Source organism: Ranitomeya variabilis, chromosome 8 (genome assembly GCF_051348905.1).
Source record: "Ranitomeya variabilis isolate aRanVar5 chromosome 8, aRanVar5.hap1, whole genome shotgun sequence".
Taxonomy (NCBI): domain Eukaryota; kingdom Metazoa; phylum Chordata; class Amphibia; order Anura; family Dendrobatidae; genus Ranitomeya; species Ranitomeya variabilis.
In genome coordinates this window covers 189,572,257-189,599,756 of record NC_135239.1, presented here as the reverse complement: position 1 = coordinate 189,599,756, position 27,500 = coordinate 189,572,257, and the positions used below count along the sequence as shown (strand labels likewise).

The 27,500-nt window shown below is 45.7% G+C and overlaps 1 protein-coding gene across 3 annotated transcripts in view; it reads left to right on the top strand.

Annotated features, from left to right (window-relative positions):
- The window catches only part of DENND6A (DENN domain containing 6A), a 50,238-nt gene that overhangs the window by 1,216 nt on the left and 21,522 nt on the right, over window positions 1–27,500 (top strand). For all 3 annotated transcript variants that reach the window (XR_013218720.1, XM_077278576.1, XM_077278577.1), the window contains exons 2-14: window positions 3,471–3,509; window positions 4,289–4,331; window positions 7,425–7,537; window positions 9,486–9,566; window positions 11,292–11,397; window positions 12,837–12,916; window positions 13,030–13,092; window positions 13,686–13,741; window positions 14,076–14,198; window positions 15,107–15,202; window positions 16,084–16,178; window positions 17,271–17,336; window positions 17,424–17,488. Coding sequence is in view for 2 of the 3 variants with exons in the window: in XM_077278576.1 (XP_077134691.1) it covers window positions 3,471–3,509; window positions 4,289–4,331; window positions 7,425–7,537; window positions 9,486–9,566; window positions 11,292–11,397; window positions 12,837–12,916; window positions 13,030–13,092; window positions 13,686–13,741; window positions 14,076–14,198; window positions 15,107–15,202; window positions 16,084–16,178; window positions 17,271–17,336; window positions 17,424–17,488 (1,026 nt within the window). In the remaining variant the exon portion in view is untranslated. The remainder of the gene's footprint in view (window positions 1–3,470; window positions 3,510–4,288; window positions 4,332–7,424; window positions 7,538–9,485; window positions 9,567–11,291; window positions 11,398–12,836; window positions 12,917–13,029; window positions 13,093–13,685; window positions 13,742–14,075; window positions 14,199–15,106; window positions 15,203–16,083; window positions 16,179–17,270; window positions 17,337–17,423; window positions 17,489–27,500) is intronic.

Genomic DNA, 27,500 nt, shown 5'->3' with positions numbered 1-27,500 from the left:
ATCTCCCCAGGGTTTAAATCCTCTGAGTACATAAATTGCATTAAAAAGTATCTATTGAGGAATCAGTTCAAAATAGATGCATTAATGAATCCAGCCCTCAGAGTCCATCTTTGTGGTAATTGCCAGGGGTCTCCCAAAACCTTTATAGAGTGTTCTCCTGACATGTCTGTTTTTTCAGGAAAGTGACCCTTCCCCCAAATTTTGGAGCATCTTGTAACTCTGCTTTGTGCCGTTCCTCTGTTATACCTCCTGGTAATAAGTGAATAAATTGACAACTTGGTGTTAGGATAACCTTTACAAAAAATAAATAAAACTCTGTTCCAGTCCTCACCCCCTCAGAGCTTGTCTTCTGTGTGCCTTGATGTCCTGTGTACTCCAGATGACCGCTGCAGCCAATCACTAACCTTTTATATGTACCTAAATATATTTTCTGCCATTACTTTATTTGTTGTAATTTAGATATGATTTTGGTCTTTATAAAAAAAATTAAAATAGACCTTTTTAATAAACGCCCAGCCTATAAACTGCATTGAACAGAGATCAATTCTTAGGACTCATTTCTCCTAAGGTCACATCCTTATCCAATGAGAACAGTGGTCGCAGTGAATTAAATATAATTTAATGGACGCTTTGTTGCACTTAGTTTCTCTTGCACTTTTATGTTACTGATTATAGGGCTCCTTGCCATCAAGGTCAGTTAAATGCATTGGTAAGTGCAGCAGACTAAAAACAGAGCATACAGTGACGCCTACTCCAGAGCAGCCTATGGCGAGGGTTTGCCTGTAATTTATTTGGATTGTGTGCTGTAGCCCTCCTGATGCATGGACTATAATGTGTTGCAAAAAAAAACCTTATGAACAGAGCCTTTGGGAATGTTTGAGGGTTTTTTTTAAAACAGGTTTCGGGGGTCTCTTCCATGCTGGAATCCATATAAAATGCCTCCCATTGGTTGCAAAGGGAAATCCGTGATCTTGAGTCTACGAATTACACATTGGCTTTGAAAACTGCATAGGTGACATGTCACTTTATTTAAGGGTTACCCCTTATCTGACTGCTATCTGGAGAATGGGGCGATAAGACTTAGGAAAATGGAGCAGAGGTGTGCAAGCTGAGACTCTATTCATTGTCTATGGAACTGCTGGGAAAAACCAAGCTACCTCTGCTCCATTGAAAAGCAGAGCTGAGGGTCCCAGCGGCTGGAACCACCAGCAGGATAGGAGACAATTTACTATGTTGGGATTAACCCTTTAAAGCAGATCTGTAGCAGCAGATATATTTTTTATTTTATTTTTTTATTTATTTATTTTTTTCCGAGGCTTCTGCTCCGTGTCGTTCCATGGAGCTACTGGGTGTTTTGTATTGATTTGCATCTTTGTCTGATTTTGTTTTTGTGGCTGATGACTTTCTTATGACTCTGATTTACCACTCGAGCTGCGATGCCAAGAACTAACTGTTCTCCTTTTTACTACATGTTTGTGGTTTCTTGTCCTTGGCATCAGATGAATAGTCGCCGGTCACAATACCATGGTGACGTAATTAGGAGCCAGCGTCTGGGGGTGCCACCTGCCGGAGAGGTCCCCGACCTGGGTGACGGGCGCTGAGCTCCAGTTTCTATTAGAAAGTGATTTAAATTCTCCCATCAAAATTTAGAGACAAATAATTTGCTTGTAACGATCCGCGATCAACAATCACATGGGGGACGAACAATCGCTGGTGCCGTAGTTCACACATTGCTTCATGGGAGCAGCGCTGCTGAGAATATGCAATGTGCTGCCCAGGGTGCAAGGAAAGGCTTTTTTACCAGAGCAGATGATTGCCCACAAGAATGTTCATAGTTAATCACCCTCCACAAATCCTACGCCCAGTGATCGGTTGCAGCGGTCACATGTGCTATAATCATGACATCACCGCTGCAGCCGATCACTGGGCTTATAGCATCTTGTGCAATCTACATCAGCATCTCCGCTAAGTCCAGCAATTGGCTGCAGCTTCAGGGAATATTTTACGCTTCTTTAATCCTCTTTTTGGATTGTTTTTTGGTGCAAAGAAAAATCACAAATCAGCGTTGTATAAATGTGTTTTTTTTTTTAGTTTTCGCACTTTCTGGCACCATTTCTTGGTTGCTCCTTAGACTGTTTGCAAAGCACGTAGCTGAAAGTCCCGCTGGGCAAATATTGGTGTTCCCTCGGTGAGCAGCAGACGTGGCTCGCTGTGACTGTATCTCAGTGACCCGCCAGGACGCCCGGCCGCAGAATAGGTGCAAAAATGCTTCAAACGGGCCTTAAAGGGATTGTCGGATGTTTTGAAAAGGGTCCGTGAAGGTCTTAAAATAAGAAAAAATAGACCCTTGAAGATTCCGCTATCCTTTGTTGGTTTCCTCACTTTTTTTTTTTTCTCGAGCGGCGGATGCTGCAGCCAATCATTGCTCGCCGCAGCGGTCTGAGCCTGAAGAAACAATCTCTTCGCTCCATCTTCCAACCACTGGAAGATGAAGCAAGGAGATTTACTGGGAACACGGGCAACAGATCCAAGGGTCTTGTAGATGAGCGAATATATATATATTTTTTTCTTTTTAATTTTTAATTAATGAAAGTCTTGGTCACCCTCTTTAAAGAAGCACTTTGCAATGAAATTAAAATAACAACCCCCCCATCATAGTACTAAATTCTAAGAAGAACAAATTATGCCTTCGTAGATAATGGTTCTCAGTATTCGCTGATGTTGGCAGAATTTTTTATCTCATTAATTGTACATGGAAATAAAAATCCTCAGGTCATAAATATAGATGGCAAAGTCCAGGTGACGTCTCAGAAGACGACGGACGTCTTGCTGGATTTTATTATGTAACTGCACTAAGGTTTCATTTTTTTTTTTTTATTATTTTTATTTATGGCTGGGAAAATTCCATGAATTTCTCTGCAGACCTTTGGTCGGGACTTTGCTGAGCGCAGCAGATCGACCGCACGTGCCCAGAAGTCAGCAGTAATAATATGCTGCTGGTCCGGAGATGGGGCGCACCGAACATCATAGGTGATCCATGGGATGGGGAGAACTTGCCGAGCACCGATCCCGAGAACAGGACTCTGCAGAGCGACGGCGGCGCGCTCCGGCTCCTCTCCATCCATAGTCAGCGCTCAGCTCGCTGCCACTTTCCCATAGACAATGAATGGAGCGGAGCCGGAGCGCGTGCAGCTTTCACCGCTGATGTGTGAACGAGGCCTAAAAAGTAACAATGGCCGCTGTCACCAATAGGCTATAATGATATGAATGTGGCTCCAATGGATCCCATAGTAGTCATTGATCACAGCCTCCTGTTAATGTATTTATTACATATTTCCTGGCATATGCATAAAACTCAGTGTGAACATAGTCCGATCTGTCGCGTCATGTTCTATATGACAAGTGTTAGTCTCCGTGTGACAGTTCTATACCCCAAATACTATACTGATATATATATATTTTTTCTGCAGGCCTTGTATCCTCCCCATGCCAAATTAACCGACAAGGAGGTAAGTCTGCAAGAATATATTCTCCCATCAGGGCAAACCCTTATCTACACCAAACATGGTGAAATTGCTGTGCAGGTTCCTAAAAGAAGCCCTCCTCCTCCTCCTCATCCTCCTCATCCTCATCCTCCTCCTCCTCATCCTCATCCTCCTCCTACTCCTATCACAGTTTTTATCCTCTTATTATATTGCCATCATCCTATTATACAGCACTGTGTACTTACAGTTGCTCATTTTGCCTTTCTACCCAGCTAATTCTTCTCTTTTCCTTTAGGTCTATGACCTCACATGATTAATAACTGACTAGCTGAATCTTTCTAGTTCTATGTAGAAACAGGAGGTCAATTTTCCCTGCATGAGTCATCACTGCAAAAGTCACTGGCAGGAGGGAGCAGCTGGGTCAGGAGGTTAAGAAGGGGAATTATTTCTGCAGTCGCAAGAGACTTCCTGTTTCTACATAGAGGAGAATTATCTGGGTAGAAAGGAAAAAGGAGCAATTGTAAGTACACAGTGCTGTATAATATGATGACTGCAATACATTAAGAAGTTAATAACATGCGGAAAAGTCATGTTACGGTGCAAGTACGCAGTGGATTTATCAAGCGGAAGCCTCTGCACTTTTTGCGTTAGATTTTCTCTGGAGCGCGGCTTACATTTTTTGGGGGTTTTCCCCTGTAGGTTGGTTGTTGGGCTCCATCCTGTGAGCTGTCACCACCCGGCCATTTGTGATCTGCTTGTGCTGCAGACATTCATAACCGTTTGTCATTTGCTTTGCTTTTCAGAAAACCAGCATTTGTTACCTGTCATTCCCGGACTCCAATTCTGGTAGGTGTCTCTCGTACTTGTCTTAAAGGAGCAGCAAACAAGAAATGAATAAAACCAGCAAATGTCAGATGAACGAGTCTCCGCCGCTTCAGTCTGCAGGATTTTCTGAATGGTTCTGATCAGTCCTGCAGCGAAAACAAGTTATTTCCTCCTGATCCCTTCCATTTTTGGCAAACAGGCAACCAAAGCATATGGCCTATCCAAGGGACGCATGGGGGGCAGCACGCTGCTTCTGCAGGCAGTTGTCAGGATGGAAAGGGAGAGAGAAATGTCTGCTTTCCTGGAACGCGTAGATGGATTCTCTCTATATCTATCTATTACAAATATCATTTTAGTGACCACTATTAGCTCCTTCCTGACATCTGTCATACTACACAGAACTGGCTCAAGAGGTGAGCCGACACCGTACACGTAGGCGCACGGAGCGGGCTCTGGAGCTGAGGCGGCACGGTACACGTAGGGGCACGGAGTGGGCTCTGGAGCTGAGGCGGCACGGTACACGTAGGCGCACAGAGCGGGCTCTGGAGCTGAGACGGCGTTGTACACGTAGGCGCACGGAGCGGGCTCTGGAGCTGAATCGGCGCTGTACATGTAGGCGCACGGAGCGGGCTCTGCAGCTGAATCGGTGCTGTACATGTAGGCGCAAGGAGCGGGCTCTGGAGCTGAAGCGGCGCTGTACACGTAGGCGCACGGAGCGGGCTCTGTAGCTGAAGCGGCGCTGTACACGTAGGCGCATGGAGCGGGCTCTGGAGCTGAAGCGGCGCTGTACACGTAGGTGCACGGAGCCGGCTCTGCAGCTGAAGCGGCGCTGTACATGTAGGCGCACGGAGCAGGCTCTGTAGCTGAAGCGGCGCTGTACACGTAGGCGCACGGAGCGGGCTCTGTAGCTGAAGCGGCGCTGTACACGTTGGCGCACGGAGCAGGCTCTGTAGCTGAAGCGGCGCTGTACACGTAGGCGCACGGGGCGGGCTCTGTAGCTGAGCTGTACACGTAGGAGCATGGAGCGGGCTCTGGTGCTGAGGCGGCGTACATGTAGTCTCACGGAGCGGGCTCTGAAGCTGAGCTGTACACGTAGGCGCATGGAGCGGGCTCTGGAGCTGAAGCGGCGCTGTACACGGAGGTGCACAGAGCAGCCCCTGGAGCTTCGACAGTGCTGTACACGGAGGCGCACGGAGCAAGTTCTGGAGCTGAAACAGCGCTTTGCACGAAGCGGGCTCTGGAGCGGAGGCGGCACAGTACATGTAGGGGCACGGAGCGGGCTCTGGAGCTGAGGCGGCGCTATACACGGAGGCGCAAGGAGCACGTTCTGGAGCTGAGGTGGCGCTATACACGGAGGCGCACGGAGCGGGCTCTGGAGCTGAGGCGGCGCTGTACATGGAGGCGCACGGAGCAGGTTCTGGAGCTGAGGTGGCGCTGTACACGGAGCGGGCTCTGGAGCTGAGGTGGCGCTGTACATGTAGGGTCACGGAGCGGGCTCTGGAGCTGAGGCGGCACGGTACACATAGGGGCACGGAACGGGCTCTGGGGCTGAGGCGGTGCTGTACACTGAGGCGCACGGAGCAGGTTCTGGAGCTGAGGCGGCACTGTACACGTAGGCGCACGGAGTGGGCTCTGGAGCTGAGACGGCGCTGTACACGGAGGTGCACGGAGCAGGTTCTGGAGCTGAGGCGGAGCTGTACACGTAGGGGCACAGAGCGGGCTCTGGAGCTGAGGCGGCTCTGTACATGGAGGCGCACGGAGCAGGTTCTGGAGCTGAGGTGCCGCTGTACACGGAGCAGGTTCTGGAGCTGAGGCGGCGCTGTACACGGAGGCGCATGGAGCAGATTCTGGAGCTGAGGTGGCGCTGTACACGGAGCGGGCTCTGGAGCTGAGGTGGCGCTGTACATGTAGGGTCACGGAGTGGGCTCTGGAGCTGAGGCGGCACGGTACACGTAGGGGCACGGAACGGGCTCTGGGGCTGAGGCGGTGCTGTACACTGAGGCGCACGGAGCAGGTTCTGGAGCTGAGGCGGCGCTGTACACGGATGCGCACGGAGCAGGTTCTGGGGCTGAGGTGGCGCTGTACACGTAGGCGCACGGAGCGGGCTCTGGAGCTGAGACGGCGCTGTACACGGAGGTGCACGGAGCAGGTTCTGGAGCTGAGGCGGAGCTGTACACGTAGGGGCACAGAGCGGGCTCTGGAGCTGAGGCGGCTCTGTACATGGAGGCGCACGGAGCAGGTTCTGGAGCTGAGGCGGCGCTGTACACGGAGGCGCATGGAGCAGATTCTGGAGCTGAGGTGGCGCTGTACACGGAGCGGGGTCTGGAGCAGAGGCGGCACTGTACTCTGAGGCGCACGGAGCAGGTTCTGGAGCTGAGGTGCCGCTGTACACGGAGCAGGTTCTGGAGCTGAGGCGGCGCTGTACACGGAGGCGCATGGAGCAGATTCTGGAGCTGAGGTGGCGCTGTACACGGAGCGGGCTCTGGAGCTGAGGCGGCACTGTACTCTGAGGCGCACGGAGCAGGTTCTGGAGCTGAGGCGGCGCTGTACACGGAGGCTACAGCTGTGCTTAAAAGACAGCACCTGCCTCACTGCTCTGACAGCGGCATTGTACTGGCCTGATGTTTTGTAGATTCGGATGCCTACTTCACCCCTTCCACAGTGATGATTTGCCAGCTTGGGACCTACTGACGGCAGGAAATCATAGATGTTTATTCATTTTGCTATGTATTGCAATATTTTATTGTACAAGTGATCAAATCATCACCGGTTCAGGTCCCCTATGCTGAAAAATAGAACTAAAAATTTGTTTTTCAAAATATTAAGCTAAAAAAAAGAAATGTGTAATGCCTAGATGGAATAGATAAAAAAGCCAAGCAATGGTAACTAGGAGCGAACAGACAAATGTAGTCACACGCCCTCTGTTCCCCTCATCATTGAGTCAAATGCATAAAAGTTTTGCTCCACTTTTCCCAAAATATAAATTGAAAAAATAAACGTGGCATTACCACATCCGCGAAGTCTGATCTATCAAGATATAAAATAATTTAAGCCGTGCAGTAAACGCCATATAATATATAACTGTGATGCCAGAATTGTCTTTTTTTTTTTAAGGCTGCCTGGGGGACACACAGTTTTGCTTCAGGTTCCGGCAGTCGGCCGGCAGGAAGTCCTCGCTTCATTGTGTCTTGGATCAAATGGACAGAGACTCTCCGGTTTATTTAAAGGTTTGGATACTTGTATCATTAATAATAAAAACCTCAAAAGTTTTGTCTGAGCGCCTCTATTGCCTTATTCAGATGGCTGGAAAGGGGTTAATAAAACCATAAACTGTTATGCTCACCTTTCCTTGACCGTCCTGCTACTGCCTGCTCCTCTCTTTGGCCTTTTTCGGTCCGGGCTTCTGTCGCTGCCATGACCATCGCACGTCTCTAGTGGCAATAATGTGTGCTGTGTCCCACATAATGGAGATCTTCGAATGAGGGTCTCCCACCTGTTTTACTGATAATTTCATAATAAGATATTTAACAACTTAAAAAAAATTTATATATTTTTTTCTTAGCCTGGCACACCTACTAATAGACAAATGTTACCGTCATGGGGATGATATGGTCTTATATAGGCCATGTGTGGCCTCATCCTGCAGGGTAGGAATATTGTAAGACTGGAAATATTCCAAAAAAGTAACATTCATCAGATAGGAAATTAAATTGCACTTAAGGAAAAAAAGAAAGTATTGAGTTTATTGCTGTTTTTTTTTTTAATTAACATAAGAAAAAGTTGGATTCAACATCCAGGGGTCTCTGCTGTCAGTGAGACTAATGCCTGTGGTTATGTGTAGATTTAATAGGCTACCATGTCCTACTTTGAGTGGCAGTAAAAACCTTTCACAAAAGGCTCAGAATGGGTTTAAAAAATAATGCAATAGTTGCCTGTCCTCACCCAACCACCCCCTGCAGTAGGAGGCGCAGACCAGTAGGGGGCCGGTCAGTATTAGAATCAATATTTCTTCATTTTTTTCCCTCCTTTCCTTTTTTCTTCTTTTCCGTTTTTGCTTCTTTCCCTCGTTTTCCCTTTTTTTTGCTTCTTTCCCTCCTTTTTTCCTTTTTTGCTTCTTTCCCTCCTTTTCCTTTTTTGCTTCTTTCCCTCCTTTTCCTTTTTTGCTTCTTTCCCTCCTTTTCCTTTTTTGCTTCTTTCCCTCCTTTTTTGCTTCTTTCCCTCCTTTTCCCTTTTTTGCTTCTTTCCCTGATTTTCCTTTTTTTTGCTTATTACTCTCCCTTTCCCTTTTTGCTTCTTTCCCTACTTTTCCCTTTTTTTGCTTCTTTCCCTCCTTTTCCCTTTTTTGCTTCTTTCCCTGATTTTCCTTTTTTTGCTTCTTTCTCTCCCTTTCCTTTTTTGCTTCTTTCCCTCCTTTTTTTGCTTCTTTCCCTCCTTTTCCCTTTTTTGCTTCTTTCCCTGATTTTTCCTTTTTTTGCTTCTCTCTCCCTTTCCTTTTTCCTTCTTTCCCTCCTTTTTCCTTTTTTGCTTCTTTCCCTCCTTTTTCCTTTTTTTGTGTCTCTTCCTGATTTTCCTTTTTTTTGCTTCTCTCTTCCTTTCCTTTTTTTGCTTCTCTCTTCCTTTCCTTTTTTGCTTCTTTCCCTCCTTATTTTTGCTTCTTTCCCTGATTTTCCTTTTTTTGCTTCTTTCTCTCCCTTTCCTTTTTCCCTTCTTTCCCTCCTTTTTCCTTTTTTGCTTCTTTCCCTCCTTTTTCCTTTTTTGCTTCTTTCTCTCGCTTTCCTCTTTTGCTTCTTTCCCTCCTTTAACTTTTTTGCTTCTTTCTTTCCTCCTTTTCCTTTTTTGCTTTTTTCCTTTTTTCCCTCCTTTTTCCATTTTATTTTGCTTCTTTCCCTCCTTTTCCTTTTTCGCTTCTTTCCCTCCTTTTTCGCTTCTTTCCCTCCCTTTCCTTTTTTTTTCTTCTTTCCCTCCCTTTCCTTTTTTTTTTCTTCTTTCCCTCCTTTTCCTTTTTTCGCTTCTTTCCCTCCTTTCCTTTTTTGTCTCTTTCTATTCTGTGCCTCTTTATAAAATGAAAATTCTTAACTAAGGTGTTGTTGACCAGAGATGTCCAATTATCCACAATTGAGTATGTAAGATAAGAGTGCGGATGTTTTTCTTACTACTCTTGTGTGACTGTTGCAGAAAGATCCGTCCTGTTTCTATGGTTACGTCTATTTCCGACAAGTCCGAGACAAGACACTGAAGAGAGGCTATTTTCAAAAGGTAATTATTTAACCATCAGCTTTGCCGAGGAGGCGCTGGTCCGTTTCTTCTCAGGAGCTGAGGGTGACTGTGGCGTCCAGACGTATAGAAATAATTGCGCGGTGATTTGCGTTGCTGTTCACCATTTTTTGTCTGTTGTAAAGTTTATTTCTGGTCATTTTTTTCTTAATTGAATGTATTTTGGGCTAAAGATCATTTTTGCTATTGAGATCGATAAAACATTTTGCCTTGTTTGGCCTTTCCAGGCTATGTGTTTCCTGCACATTCAACTTTGATGTGGTCTGTGGTCCTAAATCGGCTAAGGGGAGGTCAGAAAAAGACAGATAACAGAGTTACCATCATTGAGGTCACTGACTGATCCTCATTTAACTCATTCTGCAGCCAGCAATAGTGAAACACAAAGGCTATAGAAGACAGATGGGTGCAACATTTTTAATGAAATCCATTTGCAAAAATGATTTTAGCCCCAATTACATGCAATAAAGAAAAAAAATCTCCCCGCCTCAAAGGTCGACAACTTTTTTTTTTTTTTTATTTAGTTTCCAATTTATTATTATTATTTTCTTTATTGATGCTAGGTTGTTCTGACTTGTCATCTTCAGGAGCTCACTGCTCTTCTGCCTCTCAACTTCTGTGCTCCTGAAGCATGACAGGTCGGACCAATTACATGGTTGCCCCTCTGGGCTGAATTATGCCCTCTCCCATATTTTGACTTCGGGGACAGCAGAGCTGGATGGATCATGTGCTTCAGCGATCTGGCCAGCTTTAGATATTTGCTTACGGTACAGTAGGTACTGCGATTACTTTGTCACACTGCCAAGGTGGCTGGTAACCTAGTCAACAAGAATTAATTAATAAAAACAAAAAACAAACATATGGAAGTCTTCTGACTCTTCCTCGACAGATGATGTTGGGGGAGATGAGGACCGGGTAGTATGAATTCATGCGCTCGATTGGCCAACCCAAGCTGTTCTGCTGTATCCCTTCCATGTTTCCCTTTTACGTCTGTTGGGCGAATTAGTGTTTGGCCGACAACTATTGAAAGTGTATGGGTACCGTAATGGGGGTATTTCAGATCCCTGTTTTCAGAATCCTAGTGGTGGGGACCCCCTTTGATGAGAAAGTTATCACCTCTCCTTTAGATTGCCCAGTTGGACATAACTCTTTAAACTTGTTATTCGCTTTAGTTATTGAATTCTACATGGAAATGTCATAAAAGTTTGGGTAGACTTCAGTGTAATTTAATTATACAGTCATGTTACTTATTAATGGGACAATGAATTGAAATGAACATGAAATCTAGTCGTCCTATAGTTTTCTATATGATCCAGAATCGGTCAGTTTTATAGAAAAACTGCCAAGCATAAAGAGGTTAATCATTTGGTGGCCATCCTAAAGCCACACCTTCTCCTTAGTGAAAGGGTGGGGCTTAGTGATCTTTTGTCCTGTTGAAGTGGGGGGAGGATCCTGCTGCAGCTAGTTGTAAGGCGATGGCTGAGCTCTGGAGACAAAGTGAAAATTTCTCTATATATTTCTAAGGCTTAATTTTTTTTAACATTAGACCAAATTGGATCAGAAAAGTAGGAGCTTTACAGAGGAATTGCAGTGGTGTGTTCATTTATTATTTTTTTAGGGATGGAAAGGGGAGTGGGGTGATTGTACTTTATTTCATTTTTTTAAAACCTCTAACCGCTGTTTCTTTTTCTGTCCTTTTTCTGTTTTCAGTCCTTAGTTTTGATAAGTAAGCTTCCATACATCAACTTCTTTCACACGGTGGTGAAGCAGATCGCCCCCGAGTATTTTGAGAGGAGCGATCCATGCTTGGAAGCAGGTAAGAAGTCCTCTCTGATCTTCCTGAATCCATTCTTAAGCATTTTAATAACCTACCGCTGATCAGATGTCCTCTCTATGTGCAGAAAGCGATCATTAATCAGATCATCGTTATCGGCAGCACATCTCTTGTTTAAATGGGGCAATGTGCTTCTGAGAATGATGAACCTCCCAATCGCTCGACAAACAAGCATTTTCCTCTTCCATCAGGTGATTGCCGGCATGTCAATAGTCAGAGGACACTCATTTGTTAATGTCTGAGACCAACCTTAGTGTACACAGATGTAGTGTCCCATTATAATCTACCCTGGACCCTGATGTTAAAAGAAGTACCGTAATTTCTCATTAAAAAAAACAAAAATCCTACTGTCACTGCATGCGCTAATAGCCCCAGTTACAAATCGCCTTTTTAGAGAAGACAAAAAATGGACTAAAATGCCATCTAAGGTTCCTAAAAGTTAATATAGACCCTTTAAAAAGTTTTGCTACATGATTTGGGGTAGGAGGCCAAACCAGAAACTCCATTTTCAGACATGTTCTGGGGTTTTTCTCCCTCATCAGTCCAAAGCATGAGATCTGATTGGGTGAGAAGCCTTTAATGGGATTTTAAGAGGTAATGAACCAAGTCAGTGTAAGGAGACTTATAGGCCATACAATGGAGCAAATAGAGTTTCTGTTTTGGCTTTTTACACCAAGTCTTGTGGAAAGGCCCTTTGAAAGAGTCAATATTGACTTTTAGGATTGCTACCCCCAAGCGGTGGTAGTAGAAGCCCATTCTTTTTCTCTCTCCATATATTATATATTACCATATATAAATACCCCAGGGGCTAAAAGTCTCTCTGTGCCGGCTTGGTGCTATCCACAAGGTGAAACATTAGCCTTATTCCACCTAATAGCCCCATGGATATTGTGATCCCGATCTTGCTCCAGGGACACCCTTGATGCTCCGCTCACCATTAGGGGGCGCTAACCATCCTCACTGCTGTTGTATTTCCCACGTCTCACATTCTCCACCTTTGACGTACCGCGACGCGCGCTCCTTCCGCTACATTGATTAGCAGTCAGTCTTCAGCTCATGTTTTGCACCTGACCTCACCTGCTATAAATGTGCAGACACTTAACATTAGAAAAGGGGGGAAAAAAATCCAGCAATCAAAAATAGAAAAACATATTAAAACTTCACCTTATTAATAGAAATTAAAAAAATAAAATCCATCACGAAAGAGGAGAAAAAAATAGTTAACAGTTACCAGAAGCGATGGAAGGTCTTGATTACTTGTGTTTTGTATTTTCTAACCTTACAAACTGCGTAGTTAATTAGTGGCGCTCGCCGTCTTTCACGTGCACACATCGAGCTAATTAATAAATGGCGGGCTCTGCATTAGACCCCTGGGGACGTTCTCTGCAGTTATTCCTGTACCTCCTGTCTCCTGCTTATAGCTTGCAGTGAAATTGACCGATGGCCTCCGCCTGTGCCGGGAACCACTCTGCATTTGCCAATTATGGGGCTTGTAATAAAGGTACTATAGAATTTTTGTCATTTTACGTTCTCACTTACGCCATAAAATACGATGCATGATCCTATAGCGAATCAAAGTTCCTCCTGTGTGATCGCTTCTGATCTTTTTCGAAGGTGCGGCTTCCGACCCGTCATGACAAACCGGGAACGACACAAATAGTGGAGATGACGCAGCAGGTATTACAAGTCTCATCTTGGTAACTCTTAAATGGGTTTTCCACTTTCAAAAACAAAACAAAAAGTTGTTCCAAGTGGCTGTAAAACAAAAAGTGCTCGTCATCCCCGCGTCCAGTGCCAGCTCTCCCCCCACTGGACCATTATCTACAGTGGCAATGTCACTAATACAAAACACAGTAACACTAAAGCCAATCACTGAGCGTAGCCGCTCTACTCATGTGGATGTCCTGAACCGCTGAGCTCAGTGATTGGCGGCAGCGGTGATGTGCTCTGTAGCTGAGACATGGCTGCAGTGGCAGAGAGCCAGGGTAAGATGCGTCGAGGGTGAGTACTTTTATCTGTGTTTTTCATTTTTTACAAGTATTCAGTCATTTTGGGCACCACTTTTTTTTGAAAATGGAAAACTCCTTTAACATCCTCCAATCGAGCAAGTCTCCAGCTGTTCTTATACTACAACTCCCAGCAGGTCCCGACAGATTCGTTTACAATAATTGTCTGCAAGCCGCGCTCAAATGCATTCTGCTAATTTACAGCAGTGATTTCATTGTGGTTTTAATATTTTTATTTTGTTTCTTTTTTCAATTCCCTTTCAGAGTGACGCCCAGATCTCGGTGTCTTTACCGACCATCCATGAAGTGGATTTGTTCAGGTAACACTGAAATTCTTCACTATTTACCATACACCCGTATTCCGCTTTTTTGGGTTTCGTCAAACTTTATCCTGGGTCTTGGTACTTGGTATCTTGGGGTCTTGGTATCCTGGGGACTTGGCTCCTTGGGGTGTTGGTACTTGGCTCCCTGGGATCAGGTATATTGCAATATATGGTCGTAGCCTTGAAGAGTTTGTCCAAGACTGGTACCATTATGCCAAAAGGTGACCTCTTTTTACCATTGTGTTTTGTGGCCTGTGCCCCATTCTAGAACAACCTCTTTGAAATGGGTAGATTTAGTAGAAGTTGTAATATTGATCTTTGCATTTTTCAGGTGCTTCTCACCAGTCTTTTTCCATATTCAGTTGCTTTGGGAACTTGTGTTATTGGGGGAACCACTTGTAGTCATGGCTCCGTCTCCATCTCAGTCTTCAGAGACCGTACTGGCTCTTGTTGGGTAAGTATTCATAGGTTCCGATGAGAAGTAGATTTTCTCCACCCATATCTATCTATCTATCTATCTATCTATCTATCTATCTATCTATCTATCTATCTATCTATCTATCTATCTATCCGGCCATACACATAAGATTGCTTCTGTCACAGTATCCCTTTATTTTTCGCCAAATGCAGACATTTTTAGCAAGGTAATATAACAAGTGGTTTCTCCAAATTCATAACAAAACGCTTATCTTCCTGGCTACTGCTGTCTTAGAATTATTCGCCTCTTCATATCAAGAGTCTTCAATGCTTAGTAGAGCCTCTCTGGTTGTTATAACCTGCTGCCAACGTAATGCAAACCAAACACCAGCTTCTGCCGTTGTTCCTGAGGAATCGCTAGCGTCTGTTCCTAAATTACAATGACCTCTGGCTCTCTAATATTCTTGGGTTTGCATGATATTCTGTCAAAGCATTTCCTGATACTCGATTGAATTAATCTTGCCTTACACAAGCTGTAGATTTCAAGTCCCACAGCATCATCAAACCCCTGCCACCATGCTTCACTGTAGGCATCGTATAGCCTCAGCACTTCACTGTAGGCATCATCGAGCCCCCTCCGCCACGCTTCACTGTCAGCATCCCCGAGTCACGACTGCCGTTCTTTACTGTAGGCATCCCCTGACTCTCACTGTAGGTATCACTGAGCCCACACCACCCCCACCGTGCTTCACTGTAGGCAGGCTGTCAATACAGTAAACTGTATTGCATGTTTTCAGCAAATGGTCATAAAAATAACTTGTGTCCGTTTGTTTTTGTTTTTTTGTCCAATCTGGACAATACCTTTTTGATTAGAAAGGTCCTTTTAAAGGTTAAGCTGATGACATGACCTAAAGCATTTACTTGTTTCTATGTATTTATATTCAGGTGCATTTCTCCACTAAAATATTGTAGCGACTTCAGACCGTACTTCACAATTCACGATGCAGAATTCAAGGAGTACACGACCCGCACCCAGGCGCCGTACGTATCATTTTTTTTATGCCTTTTTTTTTTTTTTTTTTTTTTCTTAAACGCTTGTAGTTCCTTGATCCAATGCCCGGTCCTGAGAATGAGGGCTTGTTTTTTGCTGGATGTCTTGTACTTTTGAACGACACCATTGATTTTACCATATCCTGTACTGGAAAATGGGAAAAAAATTCCAAGTGCTGTGAAATTGCAAAAAAAAATGCAATTCCAGAACAGTGTTTGTTTTTTTTGTTTGTTTGTTTGTTTTGTTTTTTACCATGCTCACCATGGTCATTACGAGTTCGTAGATACCAAACAAGTATAGGTTGTTTTTTATTTAAGTGGTGGAAAAAAAAATCAAAATTTTTGTTAAAAAAAAAAAAAAAATTGTGTCTTTTTCCAAGACCCATAGTGGCCCCCTTTTTCGGGATCTGGAGCCAAGTGAGGGCTTATTTTTTGCGTGCCGAGTGGATGTTTTTATTGATACCATTTTGGTGCAGATACGATCTTTTTATCATCCCTTATTGCATTTTAATGCAATGTCGCGGCGACCAAAATAAAGTATTTCTGGAATTTTTACCTTTTTTGTTTCGCTAAGCCGTTTACAGGTTGGATTAATTATTTTATATCTTGATGGGGTGATAGGGTGATTTGAACATTTATATTTTATTTATTTAATATTTTTAAAAATATGTATTTTTTTACTTTACACTTGCTTCAATAGTCTCCATGGGAGACTAGAAGCTGCAATCATCCGATCTCTTGTGCTACGTAGAGCTGGCTGCAGCCCCCCTCAATGTAGCAGATATGCTCACTAGCTATAAGCACTGACCACTGAGTAATATAAAAAAATACAAAATGTTCAGTAATGAGACGTCTTGTGTTCTTCTCCGTAGACCTTCCGTTATCTTCGGTGTCACCAATCCATTCTTTGCTAAAACTCTGCAGCACTGGCCACATATAATCCGTATAGGAGACGTAAAGCTGGCAGGTAACGACGACTCTGATCCTAAATACACATGTAGAGGGGCTTTATATTACCACTTTACATTGGGGGGGAGTTTGAGTTATTTGGGATGGGCGATTCTGGACTGAATTTTATACATTACTAATCGAGTCGCTTGTCTCTTGTTTGTCGCCAACTTATATCACCATGTTGTATGTCTCACCATTAACAGGTTGATTATACATATGTATGTGTGTGTGTGTATATATATATATATATATAAGTATTAGAGCAGCACAAAAAAACACAAAAGTGAAAATAGAAAAATAGTCGGGTGCAGAGCCCCCCAGGCATAGACCAAACCTCAAATGTGTGTGTGTATGTATGTATGGTTCTGTTTGATTTATTTTATTTATTTATTTCGGTACCATTAACTGATCCATTTCCGTCCTGCAGACTGCAGAGTTTGCACAATAAATTTAATATTAAAGCAGCAATTATCACGCAATAAAATCCAGATCGCATCTGGTGGTGACTGAAGCCAGCCAGAATTTTAACATTTATATACTTGGGGGTTCTGGCCTCATAATTTCTGTTCAAGAGCGCACCGCTACTCAGCATTCAGTTTCCCTACTTGCTGAAGGATGATGGAAATCTGCTTGATTGACCGTTTTGGACTAGCGGCATCATCGAGCTGCGGGTCCAAATGTTGATCTTTCCAATACTGCGGAGGTTGAACTGCCTCATATAACAAGACCGAAGGAGCGCAATAAAACTGAAGCCGGCGAGGATCTGGTGCTAACAGTGCGCTCCCTCTATCAGGCCATCATCAGAGCAGCGCTTACAAGCTCTGTTGGATAAAGCTTGTAAGCACTGCCCATGTCCAGTCTCCTCTGCTAGGCTAATAAGCTGCTTGTCAGTATATCGTTGATACAGAAACATTGCATTATAGAAGTTAATACACAATAGCATTTTTACGTCCCATACTTTTTAATAAATTTTAGTAAAAGGGGAAACAAAGGACAAATAATGAATTCTGGAATGTGAAAATAATAGACGGTGTGTGCATTTTGCGCGACAGCAGTGAAGTCTACTATCCGTTAGTGATGAGACTGTACATTATTCCTTACATTGCAGGAGATGTACCCAAACAGGTGAAAGTGAAGAAACTGAAGACACTAAAGACGCTGGATTCAAAGCCCGGTGAGTGCTGCCGTGTGATGGTGTGATGGTGATACACCGATTTCTATGGGGCTGTTGTGTGTCATTTTTGTTGTATTCTCTCCGCAGGCGTCTACAGCTCGTATAAGCCATATCTGAACAAAGACGAGGACATCATCAAGCAGCTGCAGAAGGTAACAATGGAAAGTCTTGTGGATCCTCTGCCTCCGTACTGATGCTGTGTAGTGGATCTGTGGGTATCAGACATGTGCTGGGAGAACACAAGCAGGCAGATAAGTCTTCTGCTACATCCTCCTCATCTTGCTTCAATGTGATCAGTCAATGAAAAGTATTTAAACTTTATTTTAAAGGGTTATTTCCAGCATTTAAAGTTAACACCATTTGATAAGATTGGTAATAAATTGCAGATCGGAAAGGGTCTGACTGCTGGGTTCCCCTCCATTATTGAAAATGGGGCTGTGTTGGAGGTGCATTGTCTTAGGCCTGTAGAGCGCTGTACTCTGCTTAGTTCCATAGAGAATGAATGGGATGGTGGCTCGTGTGGGCAGCCTCTGCTCAGTTCTGATCTCAGGATCAGTAAGACACCCCACAGTTTGACCCCCCCTCCGCTAGTCTTAAGCTATTTCCTATTTTTTTAGACAGCTGATACCTTTAAATCTTGTGACTAACCCTTAAAGGTGACCTGTCACTTGCCATAAATATGCAGTTTGTTTTACCTTGTGTAAATGCCGCTGTTCTCCTGAATCCGGCGCTGTTTTTCTTTTGTTTGTGTACCTTTCCTTTCCTGAGATATGGCCCTCTATTCCTTCTATGTAAATCGAGTCTTTTTTTTTGTTGTTTTTAAGTGGGCGTGGTCCTCACCGCTCCTCAGTGGACGCCTTCTTGGAGTCCACACCCAGTTGGCACTAAATTTATGTACAGGAAAAAAGGGGCCATATCTCTGGAACGGAGAGGCGTAAAAACAAAAGAAAAACAACGCCGGATTCAGGAAAACGGCCGCATTCACACCAGGTTAAAAAATAATATATTTACAGCAAGTAACAGATCCTCATTAAAGGCTGGATAAACTTCAAGGAGAAATCCCAAAAAGATGCTTAAACTTTGTTTCCTGCCGCAATGTAGTATTACATATTTCTCCTTCGCCTCTCTGGGGGACACAGACCGTGGGTGTTTGCTGCTGCCACCTGGAGGCAACACTAAGTAATGCAAAGAAAGTTAGCTCCTTTCCTGCAGTATACACCCTCCTGCTGGCTCTCAGAGAACCAGTTCTTGCTTAGTGTCACACGGAGGAGGCACACGGATCTGGTCTTCAGACCAAAAATTATTTTTTATTTTAATTTTCAATTTTTACTTTTTCCTTGGACGAAAGGGGACTGATCCTTTCAAGGCTCCGATCTCCCCAAACCAACAGGCGAGCACGGAGAGTGTCGCCTCCACTTATCCTCTCTTGCGACGAGAAACGCCGTGCCTGAGCTGATTTATAGGGGCATCGGGTCCCTTAAAGGGCACCGATCTCCCCGCACCTCCAACAGACGAGCACTTGGAGTGTCGCCTCCATGTATCCTCTTCTGCAGCCAGGTCTAATGCAGGACAACTAGCCCTGTCCACCCGGGTACCTGAACTCTGTGGATGTACAGAGGCTCCCCCCATTTGGCGTCTGAGCAGCTCCCACTGCACCACCACTGTTAAAGTGGATGATACAAGGTGGCGGACGGTCTCTCCCCACCTCCCTATTAAAGGGATGGTGGATTGAGGTTCCTTCTTTATCCCTGCACTGTCCAACCTACAGCGACAGCACTCTGACCTTCTGTATAGAGCTGCGTACTCTGCCATCCGGCACCTGCCGCCCGCACTATGTCACGCTAAGGCGGATCCAGCAAGCAGCCGAGCTCTGCATTTTGCCCCAAGACTGGCAGCTCTGCGGGCAACCTGCTGGGTACATCAATCAAGGCCGGCGGCTCCAGCAGCTAAGGCCTCTTTCACACTTCAGTCGTTTGGCGTCAGTCACTTCCGACAAAGTGACGGATCGACGGATCCGTCACAATTGTTGAAAAAAACGGATGTAACGGATCCGTTTTTTTGACGGATCCGTTACTCGGGGGTTGTATATACTTTTTGGAGCATGCGCAATTGAAAAAACTTTAAAAAACGGATTGGGGCGACGGATCCGCCAAAAAACGGATCGCGACGGATCCGTCGCCCATAGGTGGCCATTCTATGAAATGACGGACGCGACGGATCCGTCGCGATCCGCCATTTCAACGGAGACAAAAAACGTCTAGATGAACGTCAATGTCTAGATGACGTCCGCTAAATTTTGACGGATCCGTCGCATGACGGATGGAACGGACGACCATCCGTCACAATCCGTCGCTAATGCAAGTCTATGGGGAAAAAAACGGATCCGTCGAAAAAAAAAACGGATCCGTTTTTTGAGGAAAATGACGGTTTTAGACTGACGCCAAACAACTGAAGTGTGAAAGAGGCCTAACCTGCATTAAGAACAGTTGAACTCTGCATTTTGCTTCGACTTCGGCAGCTAGCCTTCTGACAGATCAGTCGAGCTCTACATTTTGCTCCACGGCCCTTCCGGTTCCCAGCGGTGAGTACCCAGGCCAGATACAGCAGGGGCTCCTGAGTGCGAGTTGCGTTCCGGGAGCCGGCTCTAAAACTTAGCGCCTGGCTTCGGCCTCTGCTAGGCCGCAAACCAGAGACTCTGCCCCTTTGCGCGCGTTCCCAGTGACTCCGCCTTTTTCTCTTGGTGCTTCCCACAGCACGAGATTTCCTCTCACAGGAAGTCTCGGCAGCCATTACAGCGCACATAGTGAGAGTCCCCGGCTACCCCCTCCCACCTCGTCCGGATCCAGGTATTCTCACCAGTCCGGAGCTGCATCCTCTCAGAAGCGCAGAGGATCGCCAGGCATAGAGAACTCCATGGATATCCTGGTAAGACTAATTGCTATTAACCCCTAACTCCCCAGGCTGGAAATCGCAATCCCCTCTGTAGGGAGTATGCGATGATCTGCCTTAATTAATGGACAGTTTGTCCTATCAATTGCTTGGCCACCTTGTGACAGTCCATTAATTCCTGCATTCCTGTCACACGGCCTTCCCACTGTTATGGATAAATATAGATATTTATGGCCAAGCTCCAAAAAGGTCTAATTAGACCATTGCAGCCTTCTTTACCTAGCAAGCCTGTGACCCTAAATGCTCAGGAGCCCTCAGGAGCCCTCCTCTGCGATCAATCCCAGTGTACCTAGTTCCCCTGAGTGGGCTTCGTCACTGTAGCAATCCATGGCTTCTCTGGCCTAAGTCATTGAATCCCTCCATGGATCTGAGCATTAGGACTGATACAAAGGGATCCTTTCCTGCATGGGAGTCATCGGCTAGCAGGGGCCGCATGTATCCCAGAAATATACGACGTCTAGAAAAAGGATCTGTAGTACGTTACCAGAACAATCGCGTAACTTGGCGTCCGTAAACTATGTTTTCTCACTCTCTGAGTCTGAATCGGATGTTTTCTTGGATCTGGAATCACAGAGTTCCAGGAAATGGTGAATTTGCTTATTCAACCCGTTAACCAGACTCTGAAGGGTGACGAGAATTCTGGTTCTGTTCTGGATCACACAGTGTCCTGTAAGAAGACTAGATGCCTTCCGGAGGTCCGGGTCACAGTTACCGCCACAGGCAACGATCGGGTAACCGCCTCACGGGTTCTGCTCCGAATCATGCAGTGTCCTTAAAAAAGGACTAAACCCCCTCATAGATCATTTGCCGATTCTCTTGAAGCGTGGAATGACAGGGGTGACGGATCCTTTCAAGGTTCCGATCTCCCCAAACCAACAACAGGCGAGCACGTGGTGTGTCGTCCACGTATCCTCTCCTGCGACGAAGGATACCAAGCCTGGGCTGATTTTCACGGGCGACGGGTCCTCTAAACGACACCGATCTCCCCATACCATCAACAGGCGAGCACATGGAGTGTCGCCTCCTTGTACCCTCTTCTGCAGCCAGATTTCATACCAGACCGGAGCTCCGTGAATGTACAGAGGCACCCCTTTTTTGGGAGGGCCCCGGCAGTCCCACTGCATCACCACTGTTTAGCGGATGATGCAGGGAGACGGATGGTCCCTCACCACTTTCCTGTTAAGGGGTTTGCTGGATTGTAGATTCATCGCTTTAACTCTGCACTGTCTCAGGACAGCAGCGACAGCAACAGGGTCGAATCTCCTGTAGTAGACCCACCAGTTTTCCGACTGGCAACAGAAACCTTCTCCCAGAGGCAGTACAGTTCGCCAATCAAATCTCTCAAGTGGGATACTATGTGGTTCACGCCTCTTTAGTTGCCACTACTTGCGCTGCGCGGTCAACAGCAAATGCCATTACAATCAAAGGCATTACGGCTCAAACAACGGAAAGTGGATCCCACGTCCAATCAAGTCTCTGACATCACTCCTTTACCAGAGTGGTCGGGTGTTTCGATGAGAAGTTGGAACCAATCCAGGCTGGCCTCAACTTCTTCCCATTCAGGGCATTTCCCTCACAGGACCAAGGGATCGTGGGGTTCCTATGGACCCAGCCAGCAGTGGAAGGGTTGTCCAAGACAGTCCAGATCCAAGGGATTCAGGACCCAAAAGGACGGAAAAGAAAGGCCGATCCTGGACTTCAAATTTCTAACAGGTTTGCCAAGGTCCACCTTTTTCAGATGGAGTTCTTCCGTTTGGTCATTACCTCATATCAGGTGGGCTTCTAGCATCCATCATCATTCAGGATGCTAACCTCCACATTCCGATTTCTTCCCCTTCACCAAAGATTTCTGCGTTTTGCCATTCGCGAACAGCATTTTCTGTTCGCGGCTTTACCCTTCGGCATTGTTACCGTTCATGGGTCATGGCGGCTGTCAGGTCCATCTTCCACTCTTGGGGCATGGTCGTCCTGTCCTATCTGGAAGACTTTCTAGTCAAAGGGCCGTACTTCCAAGACTACGCTGATTCTGGCTTTGTCGCTTGTGATACACTTTCTCTCTTAAGCTTGCTGACAAACTTGAGGAGGTCGTCCCATTTCCAGTCCAGGGGATATCCTTTTTGAGGATGATTGTGGAGATCTCCAAAGGGTTGGTGCTTCTCCCTCGAGACATGACCTTTGGTCCTCCAACAGGGACCTTGCACACTTTGTCACTCGTCCCCTCATTCCAGCCAATTTGCGATGATGGTTCTCACAAAAAATGCTGGCGGCAATGGAAGCAGTCTCCTTCGCTCTGCTTGTCTCTGCGGGTCTCACAGGCTCTCAGATGGTGGATTTTGAGCCCCTCCTTTGACCAGGGGAGACCTTTTCTCCCGGTTCTATGGTTAGTAGTGTCTGCCGATGCCAGTCTCCTGGGCGGAGGAACGTCACCACACTGCTCAAGGCCGCCGGTCAACTCGGAAACCCAGGCTCCCGCTCAATGTTCTGGAAACCCGAGAGATGCGTCTAGCTCTACGGCAGTTCCACTGTCTTTCTAGCGGGTCACCCCATACGAATTTCTATCAGTTAACGCCGCAACTGCGGTGTACGTCAATCATCGGGGGGTACCGCAGCCGGGCAGCTATGGTCAGGGTAGCTCGCATCCCAGGAGTTGGAATCTGGGCGGCAGACTTCCTCAACCATCAAGGTCTCCCCTCAGGCGAGTGGGAACTTCATCCAGAAGTCTTCCAACAGATCTGCCTTTGCTAGGGAACTTCGGAGATAGAACAGATGGCGTCCAGATTGGACGCCAAAGTACTCGACTTCTAATTCAAGCTGGACTCTCACAACAAGTTGAGTGAATAGTGCTGTAAGCCTGCCTTGGTATGCATTTTCTTTTGAGCAGGGATCACGGATACATCTCCATTTTGTTTTCCTTAAATCAACCTACTGTAGATTCAGACCTGGCGCTCAGTTCGCTAAAAAAAATCCAGATTTTGGCCTTATCAGTTCATTTTGCAACAAAACTGCACCTAAGGACTTTCACGCAAAGAGTTTTTCACTTGTGGTACTTCGCTATCGTACTGCTGTATCTTTTGGACCTTAATTGGTCCTGGGGGTCGTACAGGAGACTTTTTTTTTTTTAATCAGAATTGACGTTACTGTCATGGATGTTCGTCTTTCTATGTGGTCACGTCATACAGGTGAGTTTTGGAGCTAGTCGCTTTGTCCTTTCTGACGTCTTTCCTTATTTCCATCATGGCAAGGTTGTCCTCAGGCTGTTTCCCGTTCCGTGTTCATAAGGTGATATCGTACTTCCTCCATTACGGGGACATCATTCTTCCCTAGTCCTGTTCGGCACCAGTACACAAAGCGGAACGATTTCTCCGTACTCTGGACGAGGTACGAGCTCTCACAAGGTATGTATCGAGGATGGCATCCTTCCAAAGGTCTGTCGCATTCTTTGGTCTTCCTGATGGTCACAAAGAAAGGTTTAGCTGCTTTTTCGGCTATGATAGCCAGGTGGATTCGTTCCTCTATCCAGGAGTTCTTCCTTGGCAGAGGTCATCCTATCCCAGCAGGGATCAGGGCACTCTCCACTCAGTGGATATGGATTTCTTGGGCCATGAGGCATCAGGCGTCGGCAGAGTAGACCTGCAATGCTGCTGTTCTTCCAGTCCACACATATTCTTTAAACACTATAATATTCACATCCAGACTTTCCACAGATGTGAGTCTCGGCAGGCGGACTCTGCAGCTTGCGGTAGCACACTTTTAGGCAGCAGTTACACAGGGCCTGACCTGTTATGTTGTCCCCACCCAGGGCCCATGGTCTGTGTCCCCCGATGAGGCGAAGGAGAAATAGGGATTTTTGTGTACTCACCCTAAAATCCTTTTCTTCGAGCCAATCATTGGGGGATACAGCACCCACCCTGTTAATGGCTTTGTGCCTGTTCTGTGAGTTTCGTGCCTGCTCTGTGATTTGACAGGTTGTACCTCTTCTATGTTATTATTGATCTCCTACTGCTTTTGCACTGAACTGGTTCTCTGGGAGCCAGCATGAGGGTATATACTGCAGGGGAGGAGCTAACTTTATTTGTAATACTTAGTGTCAGCCTCCTGGTGGCAGCAGCATACACCCACGGTCTGTGTCCCCCCAATGATTGGCTCGGAGAAAAGGATTTTACGGTGAGTACACAAAAATCCCTATTTCAGCAGGTTGTCGTGTAATACAAGGTCATAACCCTGTTCTCTACGGGCAGATACACTTTTTGCATCTGCTTTCTAATAGTGGGGTAGTATATACCGCCCGAAATATATATTGTAAATGGATTCTACTTTTTGTGTGTGAATATAATGCAGTCATTGCTTCCTGTAATAGAAAAACCACTTCCCATAAAGCCGAGACGCATAAGAAGGATCTTGCTCAATCATATCATTGCCACCCGTTGCTAATAAGTGAGAGGTTTCTATGTAAAGGTGACTGGTTGTTTAACGAAGCAGAAGAGCTCTGTCACATCCCATAGACGCGGAGACGGACCCCGGTGATCACTGACTGTCATGGTCCTGCCAGGCGTGATATGTTATTTCAAGACAGAATACAGTCTGCCCCCCGTCATAAGGATAGAAATCTGTGATGGCTGCGGAGGATAGTTCTTATTAACACATTGGAATTACATTTGTGTGCCTTATAGAGGGTTTCCATGGTGGGATCAGGCAGACCTAGCTAAGAATCAAAAGCTGAAAATGAATATAAATGTTCATATGGTGCCTTTGATATCAAACTTGGAAGCAGAAAGAAAACGTGTGAATGTGGTTTTCTTAAAAAATAAAATAACACGAATTGTAGTATAATTTCTCTCAGTATCTAAAATTATCACCAATTTTACCCTACATCCGTACTTAAATTATTATTAACTGGTTGTAAGGTTATAATGTCTAAAGGTGTTAATCCAGAAAGAAAGTAAACTAACACAGACAAACTGAAATAAATGTGCAGGAGCAGCTGCTGTAGCCGCAATGCAAAAGTAAGGAAGAAAAGAGGCAACAAAATTCTGCCAGCGCAAATATGTAATCGGCCATATTTATTACACAGCTCCTAGAAACGTGAGGTTCTTAGCGCCCATTTTTATCAAATTGTGCGAGCCCATCTGCCAACGACAAGGCGACCTCTTCAGATGGGACCTACACTAACACTCAGGCGCGGGCTGGGCCGGGTGGCAAAGGGGCATGTGCCCCCCGGGCCGGTCACTTAGCAGCGATTCGGGCTGCTGGTGGCCGGCGCTGTTCTCTATGTCCGGCCAGCTGCATCATCACACTCCCAGTGGAGCTGACACGCCCCCTCCTGCTCCCTGTGTGCGGCCTCCTGAAGAGGGAACATGGCTGCATCTACCTGCAGGAGAGGATCTAGTGGATGACTCAGACTGACATCAGGGGGAGCTTCAGCTCTGTGTGCGGTGAGGAGATGGACGCTGCTGCTCACCTCCCGGTGATAAGTCCAGGGCCGGTCCCTCTATAGTATTAGCGGCCGCTCTGCTGATGCTCACAGATTTATTGCAGGAGTCTGAACTTTCAGGGTCACCCTGTCAGTGCCAGGTCATCGGCTCCAGGAAAGTTCAGTCTCCTGCAATAAATCTCCCTATACTGATAGTGAGCAGAGACTGTCTACAGAATCCCGCACTGGAGTGATCACGCCTGAACCTGGTGACTGGACATCACATGCTGTATACATGGCCCTGTATATATACAGTGCATGTATGTCCAGGGCCAGGTGCAGGATTGATCCATCCAGTGTATATAATGTTGTGTATCTGTGCCCATAGTATACAACTATCAAGGGCCTGGAGCACTCTGAGCTACAAAATGGGTCGCCCGCCCCTCAAATCCTCTGCACAGGCCTTTGTGCGCACTCTCTCGGTGCCCACGCTGACCAAGGCCATGGCAGCCCTCATTCGTGCTTGCGTATGTAGCTGCGGCCTTTGTCAGTGAGGGAAAACAGGAAAGCGCACGCACCTGGACCTGTGCAGAAGATTGAAAAGGCCGCCACTGCGTGCACAGACGCCCGAGCCTCACTGTGTCTGACCCTGGCCAGAACCAGTGTAAGAGAACAGCGCTCTCCTCACCAATCCCCGGCCGGCATCCGATCCATTATATAGGTGATACTGCAGCTGATGTGTATATACGTTATATAAGTGATACTGCTGTATATATATACTGGAACTATACACTGCAATCATAGTATCACCTATATATTGTATATGCAGCATTTGCAGTTTGACCTGTCTAATGTATATTGACTTTTGTATATACAGTATAAGTGATACTGCCATTATATACCGCAGTAGCAGTATCACCTATATAATGTATGTACAGCAGTCTATATACATTACATAGGTGAAACTGCGACTACGGTATGTACGTTATATAGGTTATACCACTGTAATATACTGCGACCGCTGTGTATAGCCCATATAGGCCAGCCGCAGTGTGTGTGTGTGTATGCATATATATACACACACACACTCTCTGTAGCTGCCCTATATGGGCTATACACAGCGGTCGCAGTATATTAGTGGTATAACCTATATAACGTACATACCATAGTCGCAGTTTCACCTATGTAATGTGTGTGTGAGTGTATGAGTGTGTGTCTATGTATGTGTGTGTGTGTATATTATACCCATACATACACAGACACACACCACTCTGATTAATCGTGAAAAAAGTGCGGACTCTTTATTGGCCCAAATGGCAATGTTTCGGATCAATAACAGAGCATTTCTCTGATATGGAACTGAAATGTTGCCACATGGGCCAATAAAGCGTCCACTGCTTTAAGGGATTGTCTCCCACTAGGACAACCTCTTCTTAAACTAAAGCCTATACTCACCTCCTTTGCCAGCGCCGTTCCCACAGTGGCTGTGATGTGTTGTGACACGTGATGCCCGGCGCCAATCAGCGCTGGTGTCACTGTCTCTGCCTTCAGACAAACTGAAGATGAAGAGGAAGTCCAGGATGAGCTGCTTGATCCTGGACGCTGGCACGGGAGGCAAGTGTAGGCTTTATAATTTTATCAGGGCCAAACATTTAGGGGTTGTCCTAGTAGCGGACAACCCCTTAAAGATTTGGTGCTGCTCAGTTATGATATATATATATTGCCTGCGTGGTGTAAATCTGTAAATCTAAGTATCTGTATATATACACTGTATATATACACTCCTGTCCTGTGTATATATACAC